Source organism: Talpa europaea (genome assembly GCF_964194135.1).
Source record: "Talpa europaea genome assembly, chromosome: 13".
NCBI lineage: Eukaryota > Metazoa > Chordata > Mammalia > Eulipotyphla > Talpidae > Talpa > Talpa europaea.
Window position 1 is genome coordinate 12,568,632 of NC_140080.1, and position 24,930 is coordinate 12,593,561.

The 24,930-nt window shown below is 39.8% G+C and overlaps 1 protein-coding gene across 1 annotated transcript in view; it reads right to left on the reverse strand.

Moving 5' to 3' along the window:
* Positions 1 to 2,396: 2,396 nt before the first annotated feature.
* The window catches only part of TNIP3 (TNFAIP3 interacting protein 3), a gene marked incomplete at its 3' end in the record, with an annotated part of 31,017 nt that continues 8,483 nt past the window's right edge, over positions 2,397 to 24,930 (reverse strand). The window contains exons 5-11 of the mRNA XM_084252000.1: positions 22,924 to 23,052; positions 17,235 to 17,351; positions 15,167 to 15,292; positions 13,647 to 13,697; positions 12,727 to 12,828; positions 9,892 to 9,952; positions 2,397 to 2,428 (exon numbers count right to left, since the gene is read on the reverse strand). Of these exons, the coding sequence (XP_084108126.1) occupies positions 2,397 to 2,428; positions 9,892 to 9,952; positions 12,727 to 12,828; positions 13,647 to 13,697; positions 15,167 to 15,292; positions 17,235 to 17,351; positions 22,924 to 23,052 (618 nt within the window). The remainder of the gene's footprint in view (positions 2,429 to 9,891; positions 9,953 to 12,726; positions 12,829 to 13,646; positions 13,698 to 15,166; positions 15,293 to 17,234; positions 17,352 to 22,923; positions 23,053 to 24,930) is intronic.

The following is a 24,930-nucleotide window of genomic DNA, read 5'->3' on the forward strand; positions in this document are numbered from 1 at the left end:
AAGTATAACTTGCTCTGGTGACCCAGAATGCAGAATTACAGCAGGCACAGAACTGACTGGGTGGTTTGATTCAGTTTTCAATCATGGCTCTGCTATTTTCTTGCCATGAAATCTTAGGAAAAAGACTGAGGCTGTGGCATGGATTAATCATGTGTCTGTAACAAAGAGAATAGTTATCTCTCTCCTGCTGGGTGATGGAGAGCTCAGACTATTAATAAATGAAAGGAAATCATCTGGAAGTTAGTTCACACTTAATATTCACAATGTATTCCAAAACGCATGAGTGAACCAGAGGCTGGCCTAACTCTCTGACCTAACTACGCCCCAAGGTTGGTTTTTCTTCTGACCTCACATCACAACTAAGACAGAGTGAACACACCTTTCTCTTCATATGAGACTTCAAGTCAAAGATCAAATTCTCCATGATCATCAAAAGCCTTGAACATGTCTCGTCTTATTTCCTGATGTGGAGAGATCATGGGGTATGACTTTGCCTCCTTTCAAAGGGACACAGCTCCTCCTCACACACTGTGTGTAATAATGAGGCCAGTGCCACACCGAGAGCTCTGGCCTTATAATGAGTAGAGAGAGAAATCCCCAAACAAATGATTCCAGGAAACACAGGAGAGTTTGCTCCTCTCAGGCCGGAGTTGTAGGAATCTGACTTCTTGACATGGCAGCTGGACTCTGAGCAAGGCTTTCTCTGTTCCTCTTCCCCTATTTGCCATCACTCACTGGGAGTTCAGATTCAATTAAGTCCCACTTAAATTGGATTTTTCCCATGACATTAGCATTTGCACAATCTTTGGCAACTTGCTAATTAGTAAGAGGGTGGCTTCAGTCATAGTAATAGCATGGCTAAAGCACGTCTTCCTGATGTTGAATTGCCCTAGAACGAACCTATAGAGGGATACTTGTGTGGATGTCTAGCTTTTATTCTGTGTGTGGAGGGGATGTGTGTATGTGTGTGTGTGTGGGGGGTGCAGACTTAATCCACTACTGGAGGTCGATATTACAACTTTTTCACTGATTTGAGGGAAGGGGAATGAAACAAAAAATTGCCAACTTGTTCAGTGCCACGGACTTGTTAACTCTATTGTTTTTCTGGTTCACTTAGGCGGAGGGGTTGCCCAAGAATGATTTGTCTCCTTAATAAGTGGTAGCAAAAACAAAGCTTTGGAGAATTAATGTAATAGAGGGATAATTCTTTCTCAAGAATTACGTTTGAGTAGCCCAAAACTGAAGCTGAAAGCATTTAACTTCCTATGGTTCTTTCACCTTCCCATTCCAGAAATTGAAAAAAAAAATAGTTTGAACTGGAATTAAGCAGCATGACTTCTGGAAATTGGAGCTAGGGTGTCAGGGTTGTTTTCTGTGACAGCATCTTAAGCTACAGTGCCTGCTTTTCCTTAGATGCTTCTAGAAGTGCAGACATCCCAGAATATGACACTCCCGATGTATCTTCTGACAAAGAGGATTTCCAGTGGAAATCCATATTAAATAATATGGCAGAATCCATATTAAAAGGATGGAGTTAATGCTTTTCCATCTGTTTAGTCTTTGAACATCTGTCAGGCCACTGTGTCACTTAATTGCAATAAAATTTGAGTATATTCATTTTCCACTTGAATTGGTTTGAGAAGTCAGAGTTATGTTTTTCATTATTACTGAAGTCCTTAGAAAGGAAACACCCAGATTTAATTCAAATTCATGTATCTCTGAACTACTGCTCTATACTTGAACACGGCAAAAGCCATCAGCATTACACTGGGACTTGTCTTTCCTGATGAATGACTTGTCTTTCTCGTCATCTTTCAGAAATGATCTATTTGAAGAACAGTTTCAAGTTTAACATTTTATTAAGATTCAGTCACTCATTTAGTTGAAGAAAGCTTATGTACTTCTTTTTATAGAAGTCAATGATGCTGAAAAAAGCTAATAGTTGCTAATCAAACCGGTGAAAGAACCGAGTCCCTATAAAAATAATGGGAGCAATGTTAGCAATTTACAACTGCAGACAATTTTCCTGCTGGGAACATATACTTCCATGAACATGCACTGTCACTGCACCGGAGGTGGCATTGCTGAAATCATCTCTGTTAACCCCAGAGCAAAATGCTGGAGGAACTTTGCAGGGGTGGCACATAATCCATCTGCCAAATTGCATTCCAAGGAAACTGTTATATAAGAGTTGTATAATGCTGGCTCCTCAGTCTTGGTCAGGATCTCAGCTCTTACAGCCTCCCCCTCTCTTCATGCCAATAGGCAACACAGCTAGGCACAGAGCAGGGAGCAGATGAAGTGCAGTTGCCACAGACACAAGCCACAGGAAAGAGAAACCGGGGTGTCCTGCCAAGCTCGCCCTTTTCTCGTGTGCTTCTCCTCCAGTGGGGCTCCTACTGACTGACTTTCTTTTCTGAGGAGAAACCTAGGAAAAAGAGCAGGACAATATTTAAGATTAAAACTTAAAGATGTATTTCTCTTCTTGTAATAGAGTGCTGCCGTACATTTTTAGGTGGGCAAATACTCTATTTCTGAGCTCCCCGCAAGCTTACAGTGAGAAACCAAGAGATGGGAAATGAAGGGTTATTATTTTAAACGTTGAGGGATGCTGACCATTTTCGTAAAATCAGTGTGGGCCTCATTCTCATCACGCCTGAAGAAGAATGTTCTGGAATACTTCTTATCTTTTTGGTTTTTGAGTTGCTCTAGCATTTTTATGGAAGTTAGTTGTGCATGCTGGAATAGGTTCAGCAGCTCCCCTACAGAAAGATAACTTGCCAAATAACTACTGTTAAAATTTGGTGTTGGTTACCTGAGAGCCAAAACCATAGGAAAGATCTCGGTCCTTAACAAGTGTTCGTGTGCTGTGAAGACCAAGATAATAAAATTTGGTATATTTTACCAATATACCACAGGATTGAGTGCCACACTAGGAAGACAAAATCAAAGAGAGCTACATATTAATGCAAAGAAATAAGGTGTTTCCTCACTGATGATAACTCAGCACATGTTAAATGCTTCATACTTGCTGTCCTGTGGTATTTCAAAGAGTCCTAAGCAAACATTTTGAGAACTGGAAGGTAATAAGTTACTTTTCCATGTTTAAAACACCTCACCTAAGGGAGCTGTTGAGATACCTCTTTCTCAGTGTAGAGCTGTTTATTTTTTTTTCCTTTATTATGTCCACTGGAAACAAAACTTTTTTTTTCACATACCAGGGACAAATGAACACATTTAACATGATTCTGTTTGTGAAGATGAACTTCATAGTAACTTGCCTATTAGTTCCAAAGAATTTACTTAGGAGTAATATTGTTTGGGAGGGAAGTTCCTGCAGCCCTCCTTAAATTTCTGTTAAAGAAAGCTGCATCTTTTAAATATGTGAGATGTAAGGACAACTCTAGTTCTCTTCTGGCACAATCCACAGTAATGTATTTGTGGTTTTAATGTTAAATGCTTGCTTTTGGAGAGAAAAGAACATGACCCCAGACACCTTTCCTAAGTCTCCACTCTCAGTAACCCCAAAGAGAAGGATTTCAAGGGGAAAAACACAGTGTGAATTCATTTTATTGATATCTGAACTCTGTAGCATGACCCATGCTATCTCTGTTTGACATTTCTTTCTCTTTCCTATACATGCAATTAATGATATGGTTAAAAATAATGAAGATCATAAAAAAATGAAGATTAAAAAAATGTGCTCCTGATATCTACCCCAGTTATCTTAAAACATGAAGGAAAATTAACTGTATTGTAGATTTTGCCATGCTTTTTTGAAATAGGTACACAGTGCTGGGTCTTTCTCCCCATGTTTTAGATGAGTGGAAGTCTTAACAAAAGCAAAGACAAGTTCTGTAAAGGGATGTCGCAATGTCCCCACACAGGTAAGGTAGAAGAGCCTTGTGTGGGGGACCTTCACAGATATATGAAGGTGCTAGAAGAGCTGGCTTTGCCCTGCTAGTTGGTGAAGAACGCCACTTCCTACTGTGTGCCTGACTGTTAGTGGTGTCTGTGATGCTCCATGCTGTTGTGTTCAAGGAGAGCAGGTGAATAGCATGAAGCTACAGTAGACCAAGGAGATCTTGGCAGAGGAGGTATCTTCAAGGGACATGAAAGAGCAGTTGAATCTGAAATTTGGTTGGGATTAAGAGGTGAGGGGGCACCCGTGCAGCAGAGTGCTTGAAAGGTTAGAGGTGGTCCTGCTGTCTACATTCCTGCTGAACTCTCAGTGTGGACGCTTAGGCACGAGCAGAAGGGAACTCAATGTTCTTCCTAGTTGGGGCACACTATGTAGTATATACCTTACTTTCCTTCCCTATAGAATTTTATCACTCATCTAAGAGAATTATTGCAATCTTATTTACCTGGTGGAATTATGACTAGTCTGGACACTGTACATTTTTCTCATCTAGGCCTTATCTATCTAATATCTATTAGACTAACAATTATAAAAAGATACAACCTGAGAAATAAAGGAATAAGCTTTTGACATAGAACATTAACCTATATTTGAATAAAATACAAGCAAGCTATGGCACCATTATCATTTACTTAATGTCCAGCGTGCTTAATAGTTACTCTGTGAACTTTGGAGTGAGACTGCTTGGGTCTGTCCATGGTCTGCCAACAAATAGTGTGTAGGCTAGCACAAGTCACCTTCTCCCTCTGTTCCTCAATTTACACATTTATAAAACAGGGACAATAGCAGTACTTGTTTCAGAGGGTTGTTATAAGGTTCTTGCTCTCTCTTATGTTGTTTGTTTTTTCCCTAAGCCCTTCCTCCCCTGAAGCTCTCTAGTGCTAACATTGCTCCTAAATAGCTTTCAGAACTCTGTCTGGTGTCCTTAGTCTTAGAGTTGCTATAAAAATAGACTTAGAGTTGCTATAAAAATCTCATGGGAATTGGGGGTGGGGAGAGAGATGAGAGAGAGAAAGAAGTGAGAGAGAGAGAAATAGAGAGAGAGAGAGAGACTGACTTACATATATGGCACCTAAAATGTTTCTGGCATATAGTTAGTATTATGGGCTGAATTGTGTCCCCCAAAAGATAGGGCTGCCTTAACTCCTGGTATCTGTGAAGGAGACCTTATTTGGAAACAGACACTTTGCAGATAGAATCATCTTAATATGTAACCATCCTGGATTAACCTGACCTAATACAACTGATGTCCTTATAAGAAGAAACTTTGGCACAGACACTGAGGGAAGATGACTGTGTGAGGAGACAGGCAGAGGTGGGGGTTATGCTGTCTGAAGCCAAGGAACATCTGGGACTCCTAGAGGCTGGAAGAGACAAGAAGGACCCTCCCTTGAGGCTCTGGAAGGAATATGACCCTGCCAGCACCTGCAGCCCAGCCTCCAGAGTGGTGAGGGGATAAGTTTTAAGCCACCCAGTTTGTGGAATGGTTATGGCAGCCCTAGGAAATGAATCCAGTCAGTGTTCGGCTAACCAGTTATTATTAGACATTTGAACAGGCCAATTATCATAGTTGAGCTTTGATCTATATTGTAAAGAAATCATTATGTTTGTTCTCAACACAATCTCACATGCCTCCATGTCATGCCTTTCCAAATATGTAAGAATTGCGCTCTCCAGCTCATTCAAAAAAGTTAAGCTCTGTACCATATGAAAAATTTGGAAGGTACAGAGTGACTGGCATGCAATCTGGTCAGAAAACATGGGCTTTTGTGGTTTTGCAGAGGAAGAAACAGACATGTTTTCAAGGTTATACTAACTCCACCATAATTTCTAGAAACATGGGTATCATTTCACATCCCATTCTGATAACAGATGATATGGGTTAAAATGTTCTTTGTAGAGTCACATGTTTCTAAAGAGTAAACTATGTCAATTCACTGAACTTTAATGTATAAAAAGTCTATTCTTAAATGCTATGCAGAGAGAAAGCCAAGCAAATCCCAAAAGACTTGAAAACCTTTACTTAAATCTTTACTTCTTGAAAGAAGAGTTGATTTTCAATATGTCCCCAAAACACTCTAAAATAGTCACAGTACCTGATTGTTAGAAAATAGCTCAACTGAGAACTGGTTAATGTGGCACTTAGTACCTACTGATCTCAGTCCCTGCCTAGCGGGACCTTCACTGGCCCCCACACTCTAGAGGACCCTGCTCTGTTCCCCCTCTCATCACACTGCCCCTCACTGAGTGACCCTGTCTTCCTCTGGACCAAGCTCCTGGCAGGTCCCCTCTCCCCAAGCAGAAACTAAAATTCTCTCTCAAGTGGGTCTGTGTCTAGCCTCATGTGGTCCTTGTCACCAGGGCAACAGGTGCTGTGTACGCAGGGTGGAGAGCATGTATGGGATGTGCAGCTTAGCTGTCCTCCAACCTGCACATAAGACCCAAGACCCTTGACAGTGGGAAGGTGGACGAGAAGAGGATTGGCCGTGGCTTTGACGTGCTGTGCGACAGTGTTCTTGCACAGAATTGCTTAGAACCTGGGAATCCTAAGTTTACTAGGGCCTTTCCAGGCCTATTTGTCAACAGGTAGATAGACTGCACTTTCTGTTTCTCAGCTTGATTATAATGATTACATAGTTATATACATGAGGTTCTTCATATTCTCTTGTTTTAGGCCTCCAAAATTTTAGATGAGGATCTATTGGTATGTGTAACTCTAAATCATGGACAATTTTGCAAACCGATGTTACATCAATTGAGGTAATAAGCCCTGATGGACTAAGAAAACAAAATATCTAGGAGTTAAATATCTACAATACTAAAATTAGTCAGAATTATGGTTATAGATAAATTATTAAGATTTTTGTTTTTACTGAAAACAATTAAATAATTTAAAAAATGTAATCACCCATTACTCTACATTTCAAAAACTGCAAGGCTGCTTCTCTTAACCACTTAATATATAGATCCCAGAGCTGCTATTTCAGGTTAAGTTACCATAAGAAGAATAATTATAAGGGAAGAGACTAAGATAAAAATATAAAGTGCTGCATGTATTGGGGTCAGAAAAGTAAAATTGTCAGGAGTCATAGGAAATTAATAAAATCTAGGACAACCTATAATACACAACATACTAATGAATATTAATTTAAATATCCACATTTCTGTAAGGTTCATTTGCATTTAAATATGAGTAAAATATCCTAAGTGTTACACAAACAAAACTTAGCTGGGTTTATTTATAGATGATGATATTTTCACCCAGTTTTCCTTCCATTGCACATTTTTTGATACATTTAGCTGAAAACATAGCAGTTTGGCTATAATACAGTCTTAAAAGTGGAGAATAAATACATAATCATATAACAAAACACTACTATCATAGCAAAACATCTAGATAATCAAAAGATTTCTAAACCTGTATCTGCTTAACAATCACTACTGCAAAGTTATTTTTAAGAATTCTGAGCACTAGGGTTGGATCTGCAGATCAAAAGAAGATTTCCAGTTACTATAAATGAAGCCAAAAAGCAGCAAGAATCACAACTGAATTTAAATAATGGCAAAAGCGTAATTCTGACTTCTGCCAGTTCTTATCACCCAGGCTGGAAATTGAACTACCCTCAGCTTGGAAGCTAGAAGAGGAACAACAGGAATGCCAGACAGGTAGATTTTGGCATGTAAGGGTTTCTTTCCGTAGTGTCCTTAATGTGATGAGCCCTTTACTGGACTGGCTCCAGATAAGCCACACTCAGCTGCAGAGCTGGGTTGCTATGGAGAAGGCCATGTTTCAAGTGATAACATACTTGTCAGTTTCACCAGTGCTGCCCATCACAGATTAGTTCATAATACACATGTCACATAGTAATTCTTGCATAGTGATACTCTAAATATCCAATTAGTAGCACAGGCAATATATGCTGTGAATTCATGGGAAGAACACATCAGAAAAGGTTCAATACTAGTCATATCATTATTCAAGTGAAAGCCCCCATTTTCATCTTTGAATTTATCATTTCAGAAAGTTTTAATATAGAAAGAGGGGTAGGTTTTCAAGGGTACTGTAGGATGCATCTCAAAGCACAGGTTTGGGAGTTCTGTACCTGGAATTCAATCCCAGGACTAAGTCTTACTAATGGGGTGATTAGATGTGCTATTAAATTCTCTGTGCCTCAGTTTCCTCATCTTGAAGTGGAATAATAAAAAAGCCTACTTTATAGTATTGTTATGAATATTTAAAACAATGTTTTAAAAATAGGTTGGTACATAACACAGGCTTAATTTTTCTGTAATTTTAATCTGTGGACATTGTCACACAACATGTTTATATATCATTATATATATCAAAATTCAGTGTATTTCTTCCCTGGTTGACACTATCAGCAGTTTCCTATACCGAGTTTAAAATTCTATTTTTGCATATTTATTTAGCTTCTGAAGGTCATCACTATTTATTTCCATTTTACATAACTTTTATCTTCTTTCACTTTGCTCCAAGAAGATTCCCATAGTGTATATAAATGGTTTTATGATATTACTGAATTCTCTACTGTGTAATTATATTTTCTAGTGATTAAGCTCCAGGGAGGGAGAAACATTTTTCATATTCATTCCAGACCAATAGAAAATGGAAAATTATAATTGGGTGGCAACTCAGCTATTACACAACAATGGATTTCAAAAACACAGACATTATACAACAATCATTATGGTTAATTGTATGTCTTTCTAATAAAATTCTCCATTATGTCTGGAAACCATGAGCTTCACTCAAACCAATGACTGTATTTGTAATAGAAAGGAAAGGAAAAAGTCCTATGACTTTCTGATAAACACCTAGATATTTTTATAGGGTTCTCACTTTTTTATCTTTCTTCTCTGTGATGTTATTATCAGCTATGACCTTGTCCCTTCCCAGGGTGACTGTGTTCCCTGTCCAGGTTATGTACTTCATAACCCCAGGAGGCTCCGTTTACTTAGATTACACTGAAGAGCCCCTTTGACTTGTGAAATTCACAACCTGCAAAGCTACATGTGGTCTCCTAGGCACCCACTTCCACTCTGTAATAGACCTTTTGTACTAAAAAACTAGAATTCAAAGTTCTCAGCTCTGCACTAAATGAGATCAGACCAGATATAGCCTGAAATTAGAATATGGTTCATCTTCAGCTTTTCTAGACAGCCTGAAATCTCTGGAAATGTACCACTTACAACAGCTGTGGGCCCTGCTCTGACGTTATACATGGAGCAGACATTACTGACTTTTGATCTGAGGTGATGAGAATGGAAGTGGGATTATGATCATAGCCCCTTTGATATAGCACATGCCTGGGGGGCCTTATGACACACAGTAACAAGAAGTTAAAAAGTACAGCAGATTCTGGAGGGAAGGAGAATGAGGAAACCAAAGAAAAATAAGATAAAAGGGGACTCTTAGACGTGAGCACTTGATAGCTGACTTTTTAGTTTTTCCTGCATGCACGGACGTGGGTGTTGTGGGCAATCCTGGTCTAACCTTGGCGTCTGACATTTAGTCGTAGGGAACGTACTTTCGAGCCTGTTATTTCCTCAGTCTGTCTGCCCGTGACATTTAGAACATCTGTCCAGCAAACCTAACCTGGAAGAGTGGGTGTACATCATCCTAGGTAGTAGAATCACAGCCCTGTGTCACTGTTATAATGCAACTCCGCTGCAAGTTTTCATTTCTACCCCCAGATGGGATACTGACTCCGAGTCTGGACCAGAAACAGAAGCCATGACTGAGATTCAGGCATTTCTGCATTTGAACATTTTCTCTTTCTTCGGGAGTTTGATTTAACCCCAGATGCATCAAATTAGAGATGTGTACGCAACACAACTTTCTAGTAGGTCCTCCCTGAGAATGAATGAATGTACGTTGAGTAAACATCCCCCCAAGATCCCATTAAAATGTAAACATGAAAGAATGCCCAGTACAGCTGTGGTCTTACCATTTGCCTTGTGCTGCACATCTGGCGGAAACTGGTCAGGAGCATACCACTGATAGTCTGGCTGCGTGGAACAATAAAACATTATTATAGCAATATGGACTTCAAACAAAACAGGGCTATGTTAATAATAATATACTGTGTGGTTTTTATTACGCAGGCAACACAAGGGTAGTTTCTTTCCAAGCCTCTTGCCAATCTTGCACATCTCTCTTACCTCCCTCAGCACTGTTACCACGTCTCCCCACCCCTCCTAAACCCACTCTGTGTTCGGCCAGAATGTCGACTAATTTGGGGTTATGACATGTTTTTTTTTTTCTTCAAACAGATGTGTTTTGGATAACTGCAGAAGTATAAACACTTTTGTAAAATTTTACTATAGCTCATAAATAAAACAAAGCAATTTACCATCAACAAATACTCTTTTTAAAGCCCTCCCACAAGGAGGCTAAGGAGAGACCTGGGGTGGGGGTGGAAATTACAAGTTCAGGAAGAAATGCCAACCATTAACTGGGGATGTGGCTTATAGAAGCTCAGGCAGGGAGATCTGCCCCTTTCCTGTTTCTCTGCAGAGCCTACCAGCTCAGGTAGGAGAGACTTGGGAAGCAGTGGAAAGAGAGTGCAGGCTTGAATTTTTCTCTTGGATTTTTTCCCCCTAGGTTTACAGCTAGATATTGAACATCAGGGAACATGTCAAACAAATGGCCTTGAATAAATCCTACACTATAGACTGGAATTTCATGATACAGTTTTCAGGCCAGTATCTTTGTACTGAACCACTTGGAACAGCCTCAGTTTTGCCTGCCTGCCTGCCCACAAGGCTGGGCTGTCTTCCTGCTCTGAACATGCACCCCTGCCACCTACTTCCCCCCCCTCCCAAATACAAAGCAGACAGACCTTTTGTTCTGTTATTCAATTACCTCCTGAAAATATCTCGGGATCATTTTCTACCTATGAGCCAACAGGGGCCATCTGCAGGGCTGCCTGACCACTGAAAGTAGCCGAAGAGTTCCATTACCTGACAGGACACTCAGAGGGACTGCCCAAGTACACCCCACCTTGCCCCCACTCTCAGACACCTAGGCTCTTGGCTCCTTTCTGTCCATGAAAAAGCTCCAAGAGGAAATGAGATCACCTCTGTTTTTTATCTCCTCGTTTATTTTTAGATGTCTCACATAACACATAGGATAAGTGACGTGAGCCTCAGTTTTATATTCCAGGAGAGTTGCCAAAAGAAGGTGAATATGCTGTTATTTTACAAGCACAATTGCATGTGCTTGAATTCAGGCTTAGAAATAAGCGTGAAGTATTCTTGTAAAATTAAATCTGAGAGTTTTGGTACATTCTATTGTTATCCCAAGATTTCTTTAAATGAACACTGCTTGAAAACAAGCCATTGGACGTGGCACAGAAACTTTTTTCAAACACAGACCTTTATATGGACTCTCTCACCCCCTGAAATTGATAGGGAAATTTGGTGAGCTCTTTTAGTAGGTGAACTTCACCCCTCTTCCCATAAATGAAGTTTCAAAGGAAACAGTTTTTTTACTCCTAGGAAAACTTGAATGATTCACTGGTTTTACAGTTAACCATTTACAAGAATATTTCTCCAATTTCCCCACCTGTAGGAGCTCACTCCAAAGTAAATTCCCACAATATTAAGTTTAAGGAATAATAACTGCATTTGGAGATTTGCAGAAATGTTTCTGGTAAAGACTGAAAAGAAAGCAAACAGGTAAAGCGAAAAAGGAAATGAGGGAGGGAGAGGAGACAGAAGTGGCTGCCAGCAGCAACCTAACCAGAACCGAATTCTCAATAGTGTTCTGTGTCACACCTGGGCAAGCGAGAGATGCCCGCTCTATCCTGACACCTTTTTCTACCCAATGGTCGTCACATCCCTGAGGTCAAGGCCTGAGTCACACTCCAACACAAAATTCTGGGAAGTGACAGGCAAGCAAGAGAGCCCTCCTGTCGGTAAGAGCTCTGCTAGGAAAAACCCAGTTAACATTTCAGATTCTTTGCATAATTAGAAACACAGTTAAGAAAGACAAAGGGCGGGGTGGGGTGTGGAAGGGGGAGAGTTTGTTTGAGCAAATCCAAAGTGCAGACAAATGGGTCATTTGTTTTTTGTTTTTCTTTTTCTGGATAAAGGTTCTGTCTGTGTAGGCAAAATAGAGAGTGAAGACATGTACCGAGACCTTGGGAGAGAGGGGAGCATGTAAAACACTGCTCCTGAGAGGAAGGAAGGAAAAGAGTAAAGAAGAAAGGAAGATTTGGGTCTTAGCAGGTTATTCAGGTTGAGTATCCAGATCAATTCCACTCACAAATAATTGCTCCAGGATTCATTTGCTTTTGCCTGGCTAGACACAGACATAGAAGGCAACTCAAGGAAGCTCCTTTACTGGGTTCCTTTAAGAATATTCTTCCAGTTGGAAAACATCAAGAACTGTTGCACAGATGTAGCAATACCCAGTTGTTCAGTATACATTTCCAAGTGAATAAAACATCTCTGGGACTCTTAATCTGTATTCACTTTATGCACAAAAATGCCCTTTTATTAAATTAGGTATGGTGAGAAGAAGGATCTCGATAAAATGTTATCTATGTGGTCAAAGAATTATAGCTCCTTTTGGTACCCTTTAGTCAATTTATTCATGTCTATAAATCCTGTGAATACAGTGTCCCAAAGATGAATCCAGAGTACTTGGCCAGCATACCCAGCACATTAGAGACTCACATCAAATAGGCAATACTTGTGTGCAAACCCTGAGGCAGGCAGAGTTTCTATACAAAGAGAATACGAAGCATTTATCTGTTGAAATGAGAGCTCTTACTTACCTGAAGCTTCTGTGGCTCCTGCCTGGCCCCAGGTCCTGGAGGTGTGCTGGGGTCCCTCGGGTGGTGAAAACCAAAGACGCACTTACAGCCTGAGATACCCCTCTGAGGAGAACAATGTTGTCAGTTTGCCAGAGGTGGTTGCCAATTCACTCTGATACTTGCTTTACAACCACAGCTTGGGTTTACATCCTAAGGGTTAGCTCGATTCTTGCATTGTCCTAACTCAAAATAGCTGCCTATCCATGGGGACTCTGGACTGGTCAAGATGAGGCTCATTGGCCGAATTTTATTTACTTAAGTGGAAATTATTATTGTTTTTCCCTTTTAAAGAAATTCAAAGCACTCGAAAGGAAGAGAGTTAACTTTATGTTCCCAGGTTATCTCCACAGAGGGTCCTTGTTAAAAAAGAAGCCGTTGAGCCATAAAGTAAGTTTTCTTAAGTTGCAACCAAAGACTCCCTTGGTAGAACTAAAATCCAGGGAAAGAATTAGGAATCAAGAGAGAGAATGTTCATCCCTTAAGACTGAGGGAAGAGAATGCTCCAGTGTGCAACATGCTCTGTTTTCTCAAAAGGCACAAACGTCTTGGATGTAGCTTTCCCCTGTAGAGTAATGTGAGCAACGGTAAGAAATGCCAAGGAAAAGTATTTCTCAGGCTTTTGTGTGGCTATGAAGAAATCTGTTTGCACTGTCAGCTCCTGCTCCTGGTGACACACCCCCTGGGTCTTTCATGAGTGTGAAAAGAGGGTCAAGAGGCCTAGAAGTGTGGGTCATTCTAGATCACCTGCAGGAGAACCTGAATATTCTTTAATTGGGATATGAGGGACAGCTTTACCTGGGAATAAATGTGTCTGGGAAGTAAAAGTTGTTGGCTCAACTATGATGAGGGGGTTTGGTGAATGTAGGTGAGGATCAGCTTACCTGTTTTAATTGCTTTTCTAGTTTTTCATTCTTCTTCTGATAAGCTTTGATCTATGAACAAAACAAAGGCATTTGTTTATTAAAAAGAATTCAAATCATTTGCTCCAATTTTCATAGTGTTAAGATCCCACTAAGACTGTCCCTTCCTCATAAGCATAATTACACCAAATTGTACTTAGCTAACACATTTATTTTGTTGATATCCATCAGAAATTACTTTACAGATGACAAAGGGATGAGAATTACTTGCGGATTATAGGCTGTAAGTAGGTGATTACATGTTCCTCTGGCTATATTAGAACTTCTGTAAGGATATTACCAATACTAGAAATTTATCCTAATCCGAACTTAATGTAATAGAGTGAACAAAATTAAAATATGACAAGTGGTAAGATAATTTGTGCTATGACAACTTAAAAGGAATTATGGTAGCATTACATTGCAGACATAAAAATCAAGAGAATGATTTCCTCATCAAGAGCAATCAGAACATTGTCTCACTTATTATTGTATAAGTAGGCTGCATGAATTATTTTCAGAAAAGCATTTTATTATATTTTATCCCACTTAATTTCTTTAGGGAAAAAAAAGACTGTCAATTTTTCCATGTAAAATTAGGAACTTCAAGTTAATCTTTGAAAACATGTCACAGAAGAAATTAAATTTAATTCACAATCTATTTTGTATGAGGAAGAGGAAAATGACAAATAGTTTAAAATTTCTTCTAAAACTAAACATCTTGAGGCTACTGGGCTGCCATAGCATGTCCCACAGCCATTTCCTATTACTGAAAAGCATTGCATGATTTTGCAAATCAACAATTTTGTGGTTCATTTTCTTATGCCAAAACTGCATTAGCTGCATTTTCCTTCTCTCACATCAATATTGACCCATGGAGGCAACTTCCTGAGTCTACTTTGAATATATTCTCTTAGACTTAATTTGGGTATGCTTCCATTTACTATGTTCTGGCCCAGTAAAGTGGTGAGCGTTATCTGCCTTCCTGAAGACTGCTCCAGTTACATTAAATCTAGGAATCCACTGAATAAAATTCTTGGTTTCACTAGATATATAAGTTGATATTTAGAAATTTCTGTGTTTTTGGAAAGCATTCAACATTGCCCGTCAAAAAAAAAAAAAATGACAAGAATTTAGAAATGGCTTCACTGTACTTGAATGTTTCAGATATGAATCTCAACAGTAGGTAGGTCCACGCCCATTCCAGCAAGATAAATATTATGAGAAGCAGATCAAAAGAAATAGATTTTATTAGAAAAAACTCTGGAGTCCTATTTCTTGGGTAACTCCTTAATATACTAAAGTTAAAAGAAATCTCCCGTCATTTTCAATTCCTTACAAGATTGCTTAAGAATGATTTCATCTCGGGTGTTAACCTTTCAAAAAAAAAAAAAAATCCAAGGTCAATTAAAAGAGGCAAAAATTCTTGATTTTTTAAAAAAAGATAAAATAAAAATAAACTACATATGTGCAGCTAAGGAGTATTTGGTTTTGACTTATACCTCAAAATTCAGCCTGTTCAACTGGGATCTGGAAGTTTGATTTATTTGTTGCAGCTCCTCTTTCTCTTGATGAAGTCTTTCTCTGTCTGATCGCTCCTCTTTGAAGTCTTCTTCGTATATTTGTACCTAGGAAATATTAACATGATGTTACTGTTAGCTGCCTCCTCTTAAAGACATTTAAATGATTTCAGGAGAGGTGCTAGTGGGCTTTTGCTATTTGAGACATTTCTACCCTCTTTTCATGAATATTTCTTCAAGGTAGGACTCCATCCTGACATACAGGGCAGTGATTTTATCTTTCACTTTATGGAGAATGGAAGGTCTCAATTTTTTTCCTTCCATCAGCATGTATCAGGAATTTAGGTGTATAGTAATAACAGTCATTTTGAAAATATTCCCCTCATCCATTATTCTGCTGCATGTTCCAAAATATTCCATACTGTGAGGATCCCCTGTGGTGGATGTGATGTGATGTTCAACTACAATTGACACTTAACAACGACAATACTAAGTGCCATTGTTTTGTGTGAATACAGCTTGAAGTTCTAAAAGACAGCTTACTCTGATATGCCAAAGTCTCCAAATACTTTGAATACAAAATAGAAAGGAAAGCCTTATGTATGGAAAAACACAGAGTAATGGTTGAAAGGTATTCATAAGTCTCACCCCAGTGATTTGACAGGTATATCAAATTTAAAAAAGAAACAGTAATATTTTAATGGAATACCTCTGGAGAGGTATTCCAAATATTGCAGAAGAGTAACTAAACCAAAAAAAAAAAAAAAAAAAGCCAACTATGCAATTTTATGATTGTTTTTAAATGGTACCCTGTTGACTAATGACTTGTAACTATGAAAACAAATGAAGTTTAGGGAATGAAGCAAAGGAATTCCTTTAAGACCATAATTCAAATCACAACTTACATTAGAAATCTATTAACCTAGTACACATTGCAACTTCATCACCAACAGTGCAATCTATCTTAACTAGATAGGAAACTAGACTAGAAGTTTATCCCGAATGTAAGGAAATAGACTCTACAAATAGGGTTGATAGAAGAGAAAATCCAACTTTCCCAAAAATTTTTTAGGTAGACTATTTCCTATATATAAAGGAAATAACTACAACCATAACACATTTGCTCAATGCTTTTGTGTATTGCATTAAGAATCCTTGTAATTGGCACTTGCTTGGAGCAGATCACCTAATAAATTATACCCAGGGATATCTGAAAAATAATACTTTCCAACCCTTTGTTTTATGACATCCTTTCCTCCATGACTCATCTGCAGCTGACAGTGTGTGCTTCAGGGATGGGAATTCCTAGATGTGGCCTATATTCATCGATAGTGCCATGAACTACTCCAGCCTTTACCTACATTAGTTTATTGAGCCTCTCACAGGAGAAGGCATGTGATATGCATGGCTGGCCCTCTGCTAAGCCAGCTCCTGCCCGCTGAACTAAATTTACACTCAAGTAGTGTGGCCAGAGCTATGACCCCAAAGCACTATGCTGCTGATACATACAGAGGCTTAGGAGGTTACCCTGTCCTCTCTGTATATACTGTCCCCTTGGCAACAGATGGGGAAGAGGAAAACACCTTGATGAACTGCTTGGTGATGTCTAAGGTAGATTCAATGTTTTTGTTTTTCAGTGATTATAGTCAGTGCATAGCATTCCCCTTAAAACTGATCTCATTGAAGGTCTGAAGGTCTACAGCTACAGAATAACAGCCCACTTGCCACAACTTTCTGGAAAATCCCAGAGTTTGGGTTAATGTCTACATAAAACTCTCTAAGCTCAGTACTAATAGAATCTCACTGAAAGGTTAATTAATGCCTCTCTGTTAACAGTGTGATCTTAAGCAAGCCATACAATCCATCTGATACTCAATAAAGTGTGAATTGGACTCACTGATCTATATCCTCTGGTCAAACTTGAACAGTAGGTAATTCCAATGAAAATAAATGCAAAACCCTTGGATGCCAAGGCTTCCAAAAATGTTCAAAGGAGCATGAGGAATGGGACCTATGGTCCTTACACCGTCTGCCACTGTCAACATCTCACCTGCTGTTTGAGAACTTCCATTTCGGTTCTCAGCTCCTTGTGGCTGCACTCCTCAGACTTTCCCAAGCAGTGCTCAGGAAATGGGGAACTCTCAATTTTCAAGGCATCCTGAAGAGCCTGTGGTATGAGAGAAGCATGTTGTTGATCTAAGAGTTACCACGTCATGTGAATTTCCCTATAATTGCTAGTCACCTCAAATGCTCACAAGTAGCAGAATTTTATTTTTAGTGCACAGAAGTAGCACATGCCTGAATAACTTTATTCATTCTGATTCTCAAGAAATACTTTTTTTTTAATTTTTCCAGAATTTCTGTCTTTTCTCCATGATGTTACTCATCTCTTTGTTATGCGGGAGGGCATTGGTGTTGAGGCTCCCTCTCTCTAACCAACAGAGCTAGAAAGGAAAACAAAGCTAAAAATCTTTCTCTAGATTCTGTGCTTCAGTCAAATATAAACTCTACCAAAAAGACTCAAACTGTAAAGATCATGTGAGTCATCCCTGGGCACTGCCACCAGATCCTGAATCAGTACATCTGAGGGTAGAATCTGAGAATCTGCATCCTCAAAAGCTGATGCCATTGGTTTCAGATGACATTCTGAGTAATATCCTATTCTGCAACCATCCCCCAAAAGAAGGAGGGAAATCCACAGAAATGCGGACTCAGGCAGATTCACTTTTAAATCTGCTGATCCCTTCTCCTGCCCTGTCCTCTTCAACTCTGATGAGGAACAACTTGGGGTTTCCACCAGGGAGAGAAGAGGTGCAGGAATGAAGAAACACTTAATGTACCAACATATTATCATCATTGCCGTTAGCCCATGATATTCTTCTATATTCTGCACTTTGTCTAAGTGTAAAAATACATTTCCTCTATTCTGAAGACCTTTGGTTCATAATGAGTTCAGGAAGAACTTACTTCCTCTGTAAATATTTGAGTAGCTGCAATGATGTCCTTTTGGTGACAATATTAATAACTTACTTCCCTGCATTATTATATAGTTGAAAGGTACAGGACAAAAGCAAATTTATGGTGTTGAATATGTGTGGACAGACTGGGGATTTCCTAATAAAATGTCTTAAAGACTACAAGACTGTCAGCCTGATGTCCAATAAATACCAGTTTTTTCAGGAAGCTGTAGGAGAAACAAGAACTTTTTCTTCCTTCGAGAACTTAAACAACATTTGTTTTACAATTGATGTTTTGTTAGAGTTTGTTGCTAAGCCACATCGTCTAGGGAGTACTGTAATAATTATAGTTTTAAAAAATGTGTTCATATCAGCAGAGAGAATCTAGGGTGGGTGAAGCAAATGCGTCAAGACAATCAAATATGCCAGTTTCATACCCTACATGTGTAATTAGACTATTTTTGTGGGTCTCATTATATATGTATTTCTTTTTTTTTTAAGATTTATTTTATTTATCCAAGAGCCGGGGTACAGGGCAGATGTGCGGGAGGGTGAGAGGATTCACCAGAGACAGAGCGGGGAGCAGAGCAGGCAGAAGGACCGAAGTACACTGCTGAGGGGAGCAGCGGGTGAGACAGGAGAGGTCTGCTCTCCATGTGAGTTGCTCTGAGGCCGGCAGGGATCCAACCGGTACTGCAGAGGCTGTGGACAGCTTCACAGCGCTGTGCTCATCCGCCTGCGCCACCAGGGGAGGCCCTATATATGAATTTCTTGATCTGCCTTTCATGCTATTTGGACTTCTAGAAATTTTGCACATGAGTCATAAATAAGAGATGTGTCCAATAACTATTTTATCATGGGGTTTTCCAACTTCCTTGAATAAATACCTGTAACCTGTTCTAGAAGAGTTACTTAATATTAGCACAGACATACTAGACAGACCTAATCATCTCACAAAGGTGAGATGTCAGGCAAATCAGTTTTGCCCTAGCGTGGCTCTGGCTGACTAGCCTCAGGTAATTTCTTTCCCTTTAGTGAAACATCTGGCTTCTCTTCAAGAGCTTGATGAAAACAATGCCCTGGAGTATTTCCCTTCAAAGCAAATAAGTGGATTTGAGTACACAGACTTGTGAGAACTTCTGAAAACCATATGTTAATTACTAAGTTGACATGCTACACATTTCGGCAGGGTGAATGTCTCAGCAGGCGGGGAGCGGAGTGGGGGGGCTGTGCAAGTAGGGTGGGCTCCAGACACCATGCTGGGATGATGCTGTGTACCATCAGCTCCCAAAGCAAACTTCTGAGCAACTAGTCCATACCAAGGGGGGTTAAAAAAGAAAAGAACAATCCGCAGTATAAAACAGAATCATAATACCTTACATTTCATTAGACATGAATACAAATGCTAAATGAGAAACACTTTTTACAACTCATCACTTCATAGCTATGTTTCTGAAGTGACAGCTTAAGATACAGATATGAAGGATGCCACCTTTTCTGGTTTGAACACCCTTGAACACTCAGACGTAATGAGTTATGGTTGTTACAGCACAATAATCAGGTCCAGATTGGCTATTGAACATATTATGCACTAGCTAATTAAGTGTATTAATTAATTCATCCATTCAATAAATGTTTAAGAACATACTCTGAGCCGGGCCCTAAGCTAGGACCCAGGAGTGGTATAAAACATAAAAGAATATATAGTATAAAAGTAAAAAAAATATATAAAACTCAAGGTCACATTATGGTTATTGTTTTTGTGAGTCTCTTCCTTCAAATAACCATGTTAAAATGATATTCTACTACTACATTATTATAAAAATGAGTATAAGAATATGAAAACTTTTTTTGCAAACTGAAAGTTCCCTTTTTCTTTGATTTTAAGAGAAATTAAGCATATTCATGGGCATCTAAAAGTATTATGGGTCTTTGACTGTACCTGAAGCATCTAAAAAAGAGGTACCCCTGCAAGAAATCCTACCTTCACCAAACTTATAATCAAGTTTGGGAGACAGGAAACAAATAAGATAATACATATGATACATTAGATAGTTGTAAGTTCCTAGGAAAATTTAAAAAGTAAACACAAGGAGTGAAGTATGTTATTTAATTAGGATGGCAGAAAAATCCTCTTTGAGAAGGTGGCTTTGGTAGAAAGGCCTGAATTTTACTCAACTTATTTTTTCTCATTGAGAGGTTACATTATAAACACCAGAATTATAAAATTCATATTTTTTAAAGATTTATTTATTTATATATACAAGAACTGGAGTGTAAGCCAGAGGTGAAGGGGGTGAGAGGATTCACCAGAGAGAGCGGGGAGCAGAACATTGCAGCAGATCTACTGAAATGCACTGCTGAGGGGAGCAGCAGGCAGGGCAGGAGAGGTCTGCTGCGCAATGTGGGTTGCTCCCTGGCTGGCTGGAGATCAAACTCATGCTGCAGTGGCTGGTGATAGCTTGATAGTGCTGTCTTTAACCCCTGTGTCACCAGGGAGGGCCCATATTTTTCATATTTTTCTAACTTTAGAATTTTTCCTGCTATAAATACAAATATAGAAAACTGAAGGCTCACCTGAACAAGGGCAGAGAGAGTTCTAAACTGTTCTTTTTTTTTTTTTTTTTTTTTATAGAGGCATGTTTGTTTATTTATTTATTTATTTATTTATTTATTTATTTATTTATTTATTTTATTTGTTTGTTTCTTTTGTTTATACATGCACTGGGTACAGTCAGAAGCGCGGGAGGGTGAGAGAATTCACCAGAGCCAGAGTGGGGAGCAGAGCAGGCAGAAGGACCGAAGTACACTGCTGAGGGGAGCAGCGGGCGGCAGGAGAGGTCTGCACGCCATGTGGGACCCTCCTCTGGTGGCCGGGGAGCAGCCGGGGATCGAACCGGCGTCGCAGAGGACGCGGGCAGCTTCGCAACCCAGCGCTCAACCGCTGCGCCACCGGGGGAGGCCCTCTAAACTGTTCTAATCTCTACAGGTTTTATATCCTGTCCTATGGCTGGCTAAATGAACTGGAAAATGTAGAATAGCTTATGTCCAAAATGTGAAGGATTTCAAATATAATCTCAATCAATGTCAGTTCCTCTACTGACAGTTCACTGATGGAGAATTTCCAGCAGAGACTAAAAGGGAGAATTCATTTGCCCTGAATTTATATCTATGAACATAATTTTTCTAAGAGGATAGAGAAGTACATTGTGTATGAACCCAATCTCCACTTTCCCATTGTCTCCCGAGTAATAATTTGCCTAGCAAACAGGTCAAATAAAGCATCACGTTTGTGGGGCCTCCCTTGTGGCTCAAGGGGTTAAGATGCAACCTATGAAGCTCTCCGCAGCCACTGCTGCATGAGTTCGATTTCCTGCGCCAGCCAGGGAGCTACCCACATGGTGCAGCAGTCCTGTCCTGACTCACACGCTGCTCCCCTCAGCAGTGTATTTCAGTCAATCTGCCTGTTCTGTTCCCCACTCTGTCTCTGATGAATCCTCTCACCCCCACACATCTGGACTGTACTCCAGTTCTTGTATGCATAAATAAATAAATCTTTTAAAAATATTTTAAAAAAGCATCACATTTGTAAAGCACTCTGTGAACTACATAACCATTTGGGGTGGGGAGTATTTGGTGACTTTGGGGCTCTGTTTAACTACAACATAGCTCGTTGTCCAAAATACAGACACTAAACACATTTTCAAGGCCAGTCAATCACCTACTGTTACTCTAGAAGATGATTTCTGTAACTTTTATCAAGAAGTACTGAAAGATGGGCCTTCCCTGGTGGCACAGCGGTTGAGAGCTGGACTGAAGCCTCTGCAACGCCGGTTTCATCCCTGGTGGCGAGGGTCCCACAAGGCGTGACGGACCTCTCCTGCTGCCCCCGCTGCTCCCCTCAGCAGTGTATTTTGTCAGTCTGCCTGTTCTGTTCCCTGCTCTGTCTCCGGTGGATTCTCTCACCCTCCCGCGCTTGTGACTGTACCCAGTGCTTGTATAGATAAATAAATTAATAAATCTTTAAAAAAAATTGAAAGATGCCCATCCTGACTCAGCCATGCATTACACATATTCCTATGGCTCTTGAAGAAAGTCAACAGTCAAAGGTTTCATTTTCTTCCCTGATTAACGTCAAGGATCCTTTCTGATAGCAAATTAATCACTAAGTCCTTAAACACAAACATACACACACACACACATACACATCATCATCATCATCATCATCATCATCATCATCACTCTTTAACAATACCCGAGTAGAGGTGGCCCCTTTGAATAGTTAAGGTGGAGGCATTAAACCCATTCATTTTCCTATGGAACTCTTCCGCCACCCCTCCATTAAAGGTGAATGTGAAGATAATTCTGCGAAGGCAGCCTTCTCAGGCTTGTGGTTGGCACTTAATATACTTCCCTGCAGTTAGTATCACACCTAGCTCCATAGTGCTGATCTTAAAGAGCAGTCTGTTTTCTCAGGAAACTTCTGTGGTTGACCAAAAGATACGCTATTTTGACAAACACCCACTTGCTTTATGTGGTTCTTCAAACTAAAAAGAAGATTTTACTTTTATTGTTTCTTCTCACTTCTTTGCAGGACCTAGAATCCCCTAAAGTGTCCTTAGCCAAATATGGGTGAAAGATGTAGATAGGAGTGGTTTATAAAATTGCAGAGAAACTCCTGTGCTAGCCTGAGAGCCACAGGACAGCTTTGGTGCTGAATCAGGAAAATGGTCTTTATGCAGAGACCTCTCTCCAGATCGTCCCACTAGCCCCGCCCCATACCTTATTGAGCCGCTTAATTTCACATTCATAATGTTCCTTCTTCCTGGTTGCAAGAGCATTTTTTTCCTTCAAAACCTTATTCTCTTTCTTCAACTCTTGTAATTCCTCAGTTAGTATCCCCTTTTCCTTCTGGAGTAAAGAGCAAGAAAATAATACCAAGATATTATTATAGGAATTCTTCTGAAATACAATAAAAACAGGATCTGCTACATTTTCACTTCAAATTCTATTTGCAGAGAAGGTTAGGACAGGAGGAGTTTTTTTTTTTTCCTTAATCCTTAGTGTAGCTAGTTTTTGTGGCCCCAGAAAAGGCTCCTCACAATCCCCAGTCTTCACTTTTTTTTTTAAAGATTGATTGATGTGTAGAAGAACTGGGTATAGGCCAGAGGTGCCAGACGTGGGGAGTGGTGACAGGATTCACCAGAGACAAAGTAGGGAGCAGAACAGGTGGATGTACTGAAATACTCTGCTGAGGGGAGCAGGGGGTGAGTCAGGAAAGGTCTGCTGCACCATGTGGGTTAGCTCCCTGGCAGGGATCAAACTCAGGCAGTAGCAGTGATAGCGCTGAGCCCATTGTTCACTCTCAACAATCAAATAGATCTGAAGAATCAGCTAGTTGCCAAGTGCTCATAATAGGTAATGGATAAGTGACTCTGTAAAAATAAATGAAAGTCCTAGAAAGAAAATAGCATCATTGCAACCAACATACTGAATATCTCAAAGCCCAATCTTGCATCATTTTGGACTGGAGTTAGGAAAAAGAGGATAGACCTTAAGATCAATCAAACACTTCACTAGTGAGAATTACTCAAAACACTATATTGCTGTAATTATTTCTTTTAAAAAATGTAGGTCATCTAGTCCAACTGCTACCACTCTTCCATTTCAGATCATCTTCAAGGAGGCTGTAACTCTTACTATTATTTTCTAGATAGTAAACTTTGTGTGGTATGAATTGGACTTTTAATGAGATTGCAATGTTAACCAAGTAAAAGAAATACTCCAGAATTTAGTTGATTCAAGATAACAAAATAGCTAATGTACATGTCAAAGCTTATTATTTTAGTGTTTTAGTTTCTTTATATGTAGTTTGTTTCTTTTAAGAAACCTATCTTAGAGGATTCATTTTCCTAAAAAATGAAAGCATTTCTATTGGCCTGTATTTAAATAAAATGGCCTATACCTGTACAAAATTTAGAAGAGATATTTTTAAAACAGAAAGGGAAAATGGAGCTGTCGAATCTGGGTAAAAGGAATCTATGTTGGCTATTGAGGGTCAGCTGCAGATGTTATCCAGGGTCCTGGGCATGTCAAGCAGCCCACTTCATCCGCCTCCAAGTAGAAAGTGAAACCAAGCTGGTCAGCCCCACACCACCCAGGGTTGAAATTCACCCAATCACTGCAGGCCTAACTCTTCACATACTTCTTATGTAATTGCACCAATCAGAAATTGACTGACTTTTAGCCAAATTTGCATAGTGGACCTGAGTGTGACCTAGCCCACATTTTCTTTACATATGTAAGTCCTCTACATCTCCCCAAACTCCAGGCAGGGGTCAAAGGCTTCTTTGGTTTTTGTCTTAAGCTGCAGTCCTAAAGCCCTGGACAGAAACTATGGTTCCAGTTCCATCTCGACCAGGTTTCAGTTCCTGATTTCATAACACGAACCAATAATTGTCAAATGAACATAATTTAAGAGAAAATTATTTTAACTAGAAAATAGTACCAACTATATGAGGAAAAAAAAAAAAACAAAACTGCAGGGCCTCCCTGGTAGTATAGGTGGTTGAGTGCTGCACTGTGAGGCTGTCTGCAGCCTCTGCAGTGCGGGTTTGATCCCAGCCGGCCGTCGAGAATCCCACATGGCATGGCAGACCTCTCCTGTCTTGCCCGCTGCTCCCCTCAGCAGTGTATTTCGTCAGTCTGCCTGTTCTGTTCCCCACTCTGTCTCTGGTAAATCCTCTCAACCTCCCCCCCTCCCCCCCGTATGTCTGACCTGTATCCTGG